Source organism: Sylvia atricapilla, chromosome 17 (genome assembly GCF_009819655.1).
Source record: "Sylvia atricapilla isolate bSylAtr1 chromosome 17, bSylAtr1.pri, whole genome shotgun sequence".
NCBI lineage: Eukaryota > Metazoa > Chordata > Aves > Passeriformes > Sylviidae > Sylvia > Sylvia atricapilla.
Genome location: NC_089156.1, coordinates 8,513,959 through 8,522,010, shown reverse-complemented (window position 1 = coordinate 8,522,010; position 8,052 = coordinate 8,513,959). Strand labels below are relative to the sequence as shown.

Below are 8,052 nucleotides of genomic sequence, written 5' to 3'. Positions count from 1 at the left end.
TTAGTACACGCTGTCATTTTCCCACTCAAACTTTAAACGGAGGAAGGCACCTGAACACCAGTTATCCAGGAACCAAGGACAACAGACTATGGGCCAGATACCCTATCAGTCAGCCAATGCCTTTGTGTAGATAACACGTCCTGACGCTGTGAAGTGCTGCTTGTGCCCAACTTCTGCCGAGAATGGTGATAACTGCAGGCACCCAGCGTCACCACAGGAGCACCCAGTGTGTTCCGGGTGTCTGCGGAGCCGCTGGCATCACCCGGGCAGTGCGTGCTTGGAATTGCAGCGCTGACACAGGTCGCTACACGGATCGATACCGTTGTTGTTGTGTAAAAAAACCAACCTCGTTTGGCAGAGCGTGCGAGCAGCGGTGCTGCCCACGAGTGCGCGTTGTTTTTCTCTGCAGTTGGAATATGACGCTGTGATAAGCGTACAAACAGGAGCGAGTGCGCAAGTGGCGCGGACGCCGCCAGGGTAGGTGGATTTGGGCAGCCTGGAGCAGAGGATGGGGAAAACGCCTGCGAGGTTCCCGCCAGGGAGGGAATGACCTGTGAGCCCACACCCACAGGGCAGAGCTTACGGGTCACTGCGCAGCGAGAGGCTGGGGATGGTCAACCCACACACCAAGCTCAGGAAAGGTTTCTGAACGCAACAGTGGTTCCATGCTGAGCTCTGGAGCAGGACACCGAGAAGAGTCCATCAGAGGAGAGCTGCATGGAGGCACCCTCGGGCACTTGTGGAGGCCCGGCTGGTTCCCCGCGGAGGAGCCGCGGTGGCCTGGCACAGGAGCGGGTGGAGAAGGGCCAGAGCCCGTGGAGGAGGAGGTGGGCTATGCTGAGGGAGAGGAGGGGGTGCTGGGGATGCTGGGGCCACATCCACCTGGACGCTTTACCGCTCCTGGGGTGAACTTCGCCCAACCAGACCCATTTGTTTAATTGTTTGAAACATCACTTGGTCTGTTCAGCCTGGAGGAGATGGACAGGAAACCTTATTGTGGTGTACAGCTTTGGGGTTGTGAAGTGAAAGGGCAGGCAGTGATCTGCGGTGACAATGACAGAACCCCAAGGGGATGGCCTGAAGCTGTGTGAACGGAGGTTCAGGATGGATATTGAGAAAAGGTTCTTTGCCAGAAGGTGGCTGGGCACTGGAACAGGCTGCCTGGAGAAGGGGTGATAACTGAGCCTGACTGAGTTCAAGAAGCATTTGGACAATGCTCTCAGGCACGTGGTGGGATTCTTGGGGCTGTGCACGTCCAGGAGCTTGCACTTGGATATCGCTGTGTGTCCCTTCCAACTCAGAACATCCCATGATTGTGTGACCTCCCAAAGGCAGGGCGGGGGGTTGGCAGGAGCCCTCTCGGTCCGGCGGCGCGGGGGCCGCGGCAGCCGGGCGCTGACTCAGGCGGGCGGCAGGCGGCGCCTTTAAATGTGCCGGGCCCGGCCGCTCCGCCTCAGGTGCCGCCGCCGCCGCCGCCGCCGCTCTGCCCGCCCGCCCGCCGCCTCCCCCGCCGCGCACCGCGCCTGCGCCGCCCGGCGCGCCCGCTCCGCTCCGCAAAGCTTTGTCCGGGCCCGGCCGAGCGAGCGGCGGCTCCCGCCGAGCGACCCCGGCCCCGCGACCCCGGCCCCGCCAGCGCTCACAGCCGGGGGCGCGGGCGGCCCTTAAGGTGGATCGCGCTTAAGGTGGAGCGCTGCCGTGAGGCGGACCGGGCGTTAAGGTGGATCGCGCTTAAGGTGGACTCTGAGCGAAGCCGCGCCTGCCGGCGGGGGGGCCGGGGCTCGGCATGGGGAGCCCCGCCTGAAGCGGGGCCCGAGGAGCCGCGCCGGCCCGGCCCGAGGAGGAGATGGGGGAGGCCCGCTGCTGAGGAGCCAGCTTCGCCCCGGCTGCTGACAATGCCCGGCTCCCGGCCGCTCGGCAGGAAGAGGCAGCCCATGGACGAGGGCGAGGTGGGCAGCGTAGCCCGGCGCGGAGCTGCCGGGGCCGGCGGGAGCGGGGCTGCTCGGCTCCCGACCGCTCCTGGGGGGCGGTGGCGGGGGGTGCCCCCCATCGTGTTTGGATTGGGAGAGGTTTAATTTTCTTTAAAGGCAGCTCCTTCATCACCGCCATCCTCCTCCTCCTCCTCGTCCCTTTGCAGCTCTGAAGCCGTCCCGGCCGCAGCCTCCCCGCCGGCCCCCGGGACCCCCCGGCGCAGCGCCATGGAGACGGTGGGAAAGTTTGAGTTCAGCAGGAAGGACCTGATCGGGCACGGAGCCTTCGCCGTTGTCTTCAAAGGCAGGCACAAAGAGGTGAGAATCCCTGCTTCTTATTTCCCCCCCCCTCCTGCTTCTGCTTTTCATTTATTTATTTATCTCCTGCTCTGGGCCGAGCTGGGGGCAGCGCGCCCCGGTCACCGCATCCCCGCCGGCTGCGGCGGCTGTTGCCAGCCTGGGCATCACCCCGGGCTCGGGGTGTTTGTTTTCATTTATTATTGCTCTCCTTGGACTTTCTTCCAAGCAGGCGTATGTCCCGGCAAGGAGCCGGGCAGGTGGCTTCACCTTGGGGCTGGGAGGCCGTCAGCTGCTTGTGGGGTGCCCACAGATCCACCCAAAACCCATCCCCACCCCCAAAACGGGGAGGATAAAAAAATCCCCACATGCTATCTATAAAAGGAACTCTTCAGTTTGTTTGGGTGTGTTTTTTTTTTTTTTTTTTTTTTTTTTTTTTTTTTTTTTTTTTTTGGTGTTTGTGTGTGTGTCTGTGAAGTCTTCTCCTCCACTTAATTTTTCCAGGAGGAGGAGAAATCTCTTACTGGTAAATAAAAGAAAACCAATCCGGCAGTGGATTTTCCATCATTAGTGCTCGGGATAAGCCACGGCTCCCACAGTGCATTTATTTCTAGTGATTAAATAAGAGGATAATCATTGTATAAAGTAGTAACAAAAACCTAAACCTTGGGCTTTTTTCTCCTTGGGCTGACAAGCATAATTCAGGAAAGGGCAAGTCTGAACAAGTAAGGGGAAGGCATTAGGATGTGAAGTGAGAGGCCTTTACCGGTGCTATGACACTTCTTTCAGCAGTATTTATAATCTGTTAAGAGGCTGCTTCTCTTAATGTGAATGAATGGTGAAATTTACATTTGTTTGTGTTACTTATGTACTGTTTCAGAAACCTGAGCTGGAAGTAGCTGTGAAATGTATTAACAAGAAGAACCTTGCAAAATCACAAACACTGCTGGGCAAGGAAATAAAAATCCTTAAGGTAAAGGCAGACTGACTTCTTTTCTTCAGTCTTTGTTCTGTATGCTCTTTGTTGCTCCTAGCTTATGGTATTTTTTTTTTTCTTTTTCTAGGAATTGAAACATGAAAACATTGTTGCCTTGTATGACTTCCAGGTAAATACATTCAATTATGTCAAAGCATTCTATGTTTGGGAAAGGTTGAATGGAGTTTGTGAAATTTCAGTTTTTAACAAATGTTTGTATTCAGATGTGTACTGGGGGCTGGGGGAAGCATTTGATAAGTTAGGGGAAGATAAGCAAACACAGCAGATCGTGTGTTAGTTGTTGGCTGGACCACACAACTCATGTGCAGTTGGGAGTTGGTGGGAGTTTCTGCTCCAGGATGTTACACAGTGAAATGCAGTGTGGTGAATATGTCTGTGCTGGGAGCCTTTAAGTTCTCACAATGTTAGAAATAAAATTAATAGTAGTTATTTCTGGCATGCCCACTTTTTTATTTTCTTTCTCTGGTTTAGATCCCCTTCCTGAGAAAATTTCTTTTTCCTAAGCCATGTGAAAATAGTGCAAGCATGACTTCGTAGCATATGATTGTCTTCACCTCCAGAGGATTTTAATTTGCATTTTTTCTGTTGTCCTTGTGGTCGTCACTAAGTGCTAAAAATTGCAGCAGACGTTTTTCCCTCAGAGTCAGCCCCGAAGATCTAATCTAGAGGGGCTAAAACCGATCTGCTGCGAAACGCAGATCATCCGACGATTTTTATTTTCTTTGATTATTTAGCTAAATCTTGCTTAGTAACGGGGCAAATTTTTCTTGCCATTCGTGAATTTATTTTTTTTTTAAAGATGTTTAAAAAAAAAAAGGGAAAAAAAAAAAAAGATGTGACGGCAGGACTGGAAGGGCAGTGCTGGTGGATGGAGGGTGCAGGGGGGTGACCGCCGGCGCGGCCGGACCCCGGCTGGCCCTGGCGCGGCTTATCGCCGGTGTCCTGCCCTGTCGCCGATATCACGTGTCCCGCAGGCCGCCGTGTTTGTTGACATTCCTCCTTCTCCCGTGGATTGGCTCCGGTGGCCTCCACGTCAGCCCGGGCGGTGAGTGCCGGCTCGGCGGTGCCTGCTGGGTGCTGTAGTCCGCCGCTGTCACCCCGTGTCGCTGTGACACCCCCCGTGTCGCTGTGACACCCCCCGTGTCGCTGTGACACCCCCCGTGTCGCTGTGACACCCCCCGGGCGCTGTGACACCCCCGGCTCTCTCCCTGCCGGAGCGGGGGTGCCTCGGAGGCTGGTTAATGCCCGCCGTTGTTTTGGCCAGAGAGGGATGCCAGGCTGCTCTGGCGGGGAGCAGGATTGCTGCTGGGAAATCTCCTTTGGATAGCTGTGACTTGCTCCTGAGCCAGCCTTCAGAGCTGATCCGGCGCAGCAGTGGCTGCCTTTGGGCTGAGGAGTGCTGCAGAGTAGCTGGGAAAGCTTCCTGTGGGCACAGGCCACTTGAAGGATTAGATCTCCTGTTGGTTTTCTTTCAGTCTCTGTACCTTCCTAATTTGCTTAATAACTTTTCGCTTAAGAGAGTGAGTGGCTGCTCCTGCACTTTAGAGTTTGTGTTTGTATGAAGCATTTATGCTGCTGGGTTTGCTTACTGAGGTCTTTCGAAACTTGTGTTGGATTCCTCTCCCTGCTTCAAATTGCTGCTGAGTAGGAAGCAGCTCAAAGACATTTTCTGCAAAATTTCATCACTGTTAAAATTATAGAAATGTGTTTTTCTCCTTTTGTGATGAGGTTTAAGAAGCTGTGTAGGATACCACAAAACAGGAACTTGAGAATGGTCTAGGGCTCAAGACATGCCCAGGTTTGTCATAGAGTCCTTGTATGACCTGGGTAATTTGATTTCTCAGGGAAAATGAGATTATTTAGGGGGCATTGGGTGTGGACTCCTCTGGTGTGAGGTGATCTATTACCAGACAGTCTGTTGCAGTTAACCCACATATGCTGTTTGTGTAGTGTGTCTGAATGTTTGGCCTTGCTCTGTGTCTGCTTAGGGGATGTTTTAGAGTGCATTATCTGCAAAGGTAAAAGTGCAGGTGTGTGGAAGGCTGGCTCTGCCCACCTTTCCTTACTTTGTGGGAAAGACTACTACTTACTCACATTGCTCCCCTGATACCAGATGGGTAGCTTCATTCATAGCTACATATGTATTTATCCTCAAAAACACCATATTTGCAGTTAATTGAATCCTTACTTGTAGGCTTTCTAAAAAAGTAGATGTTTAGTCTTGTATTACAACAGAGAGCAAAAGGGAAAAAATACTTCCTGTGAAACTTATTGTTGCCCTGTAGCTTTGTCTGTCATTGCATTTTATGTTCTCCCTTCCTCTGCGCTGCCTGTCAACAGTGACTCTTACTGGTGTATTTCTTTCACAAGGAAATGGTTGCCAAAACCACAGTGGCTGTAGGCGAGTGATTACACCAAATGATGCTTTCATTTGCATTTTCCTGGTTAAAAACTCATGTTAGCCAGACCTCTCACAACATGAGATTTTTGGTGTAAGGCTAGATTTGCTCTGGACAAACACATGCACTGCTGGCATTTAGTACTGACAAGCAGCTCTCACCCTGGCACCCTTAATTTATACTTCAGATCTGGGAAAATTACTGTGCTCCTTCTCATTTCACAGATCTTTGTGATATTGGTTCATAAATATTGACAAAATAAGAAACTTCCTAGGAATAAATTATTCTGATGAATGTCTAATGGGTAAAAGTGCAGTGACTGGACTTTTACAGATCCCCTTGCTGGAGTTCTTAGAACAGCATCAGTACATGAGAATGGCTCACAAAATGAAATATACATATTCCATTATTATGTGCTCATGTATTAATGAGAGGTGCTGTTAATGGTTTAGGAGCCTAATGCAAGAACCTCTGCTCAAAAAGAGGATAAATCTTACTGTATCCCATTTCTAGGAGTGCTGTCTATTTAATGTCTGTGTGGAGTTGCGGTGTGGGTTTTCCTTAGACACGGGAGATGTTTGGCAGACAGTAAAAGCTGTATTCCACCATGTGTGGGGTGGTTTGGTTGCTACTCAGAACTACCTGACCCCTCAGCTGGCTTGCAGAGGGGCTGGAGCTGGAGTCCCCAGTCAGAGGGAGTAGAGTGGTCCAGGGGGACATCTGAGTACCTGAAATGGTACCCAGAAATCGATACTTTTACTCTGAGGAGAGCGAAATGAACCCTTGTTCCTTAAGGTGGAAATTATTAACAACAAATGATGGTTTCTGCCGCAGGAGGGCTTGGTATGGAAATAAAGTTTCTTGGAGAACTGGTCTCCATGACTCTGAGGATCAGCTCAACTCTTGACGCTCATTGACAGGGAAAGCTCAGTGCATGTGGTCTGGTGTGTGGGGCTTGCTTTGGTTTCCTTTGTGTCTCAGGACATGAAATCTGTGATCAGAGATCACTGATTAGCTGAGGAGATTCCATGGTAGGAAGGGAACCCTTGAACTTGTCAGAACTGTGTGCCAGAAAACTTCTTCCAGCACTAGGAAGAAGTTCCTACATACTTAGCTAAGATCTTTGGACAGTGGGAGATTTTGAGTGTCTTTCCCTCCCTGTTCTGTGCCAGCTGCCCCAGGTTGAATAGGTGTCAGCTGAAGATTTCATATGTGGCTGTGTTGGTGCTGGGGCAGAAAATCTGCTGAATCTGCACATGTCATGCTTTGGATGTTAGAAAGCATTTTCCTGCATCAAATAAGAAGGATTATTTTACTGACAGATTTTCCCTAGTTGCGTGCTATGAGTTGAACTTGCTTTTTGAAGCAGCCTAGCTATGACTGTGCTTGAATGGCTGTCAGGTGGTTTTTGTGCTAGATTTTTTTCTCCCAATTTCTGCACGGGTGGGATGGACTGGTTGCAGCCACACAGCTGTTATGTCACACTGTGCTGTGATGTTTCTGGCTCAGCCTATGTTACCTGAGGGTCTGCTTTCTACAGTTTGGTGACAGGTTGGCTTATTCTACTCACCAGTTTGGGATGAGCTGAGACAAATGCTTAACTCAGTCATCTGGTACAGACTCACCAAAAATATTTCTGCAGCGATGACTGTATCACCTGGAGACAAAGAACACAGAGTCCTTGCAGTGCAGTTTTTTTTCTTGTGCACATGGATTAAGGCATGGGTGGCAGAACAAACACTTCTCAGGTTAGTGATCAGTCAGCCTGGGCTGGTCTTGAGAGCCAGGTAATAACAGCCTTGTTGTGGTGCTGCTGTGTAGAAAGTCCTTGCGATCAATAGAGCTGTGGCTGCTGGGCTGTGATTCTGTGCTGTGCTGGCTGCACCATCACCCTTTTCCTGACACACAGCCTACTCTGCATCTTGTGTACGTGCCTCCTGCTGTCCCCCAGGACCCCTGGAGCTCTGTGGACAGCAGTGTCCTTCTGTGTGCCCTCCAGCAGCGCTCACCTCTGCTGCAGCACTGCGCTGATGAGCATGATGCCGGGTGAATCAGTGCTGCTGCAGTGTCACCTCATGCCTCGCCACCCCTGGTGCCACCTCATGCAGGAACTTCTGTTCTCCAGGCACTGCTGTTTACATGCCCTGTCTCAGGAGATGGGGCTCCACAGAGGCACTTGGAATGACTCAAGAGGCACTCTGTGTCTGGGAGATTGCTCTCCTGAGGTCAGGCTGCCTGCTTAAATCCTGTTTTAATTCCATCCCCTAGCGAAGCTGGCAGGTTGCCTGGTGAGTGGGTGTAAAGTGCGGCTCTCTGAACTGCCAAGCAATCCTCTTTCTGTTTGTGCTGTGGACAAGAATGGGGTGTCTGCTATCCTGCTCCGTCAGCATCC

The 8,052-nt window shown here is 51.5% G+C and overlaps 1 protein-coding gene across 7 annotated transcripts in view; it reads left to right on the top strand.

Annotated features, from left to right (window-relative positions):
• The first annotated feature begins 225 nt into the window (after nucleotides 1-225).
• ULK1 (unc-51 like autophagy activating kinase 1) overlaps nucleotides 226-8,052 on the top strand; it is a 77,647-nt gene continuing 69,820 nt past the window's right edge. For 2 of the 7 annotated variants that reach the window (XM_066331482.1, XM_066331485.1), the window contains exons 1-4: nucleotides 233-827; nucleotides 2,135-2,285; nucleotides 3,145-3,237; nucleotides 3,329-3,370. In XM_066331482.1, coding sequence (XP_066187579.1) covers nucleotides 718-827; nucleotides 2,135-2,285; nucleotides 3,145-3,237; nucleotides 3,329-3,370 — 396 coding nt within the window. In that variant the 5' untranslated portion in view covers nucleotides 233-717. Of the gene's footprint in view, nucleotides 828-1,808; nucleotides 1,947-2,134; nucleotides 2,286-3,144; nucleotides 3,238-3,328; nucleotides 3,371-8,052 lie in introns of those variants that run through there. The other 5 variants (XM_066331481.1, XM_066331487.1, XM_066331484.1 and 2 more) reach the window with 5 other exon arrangements.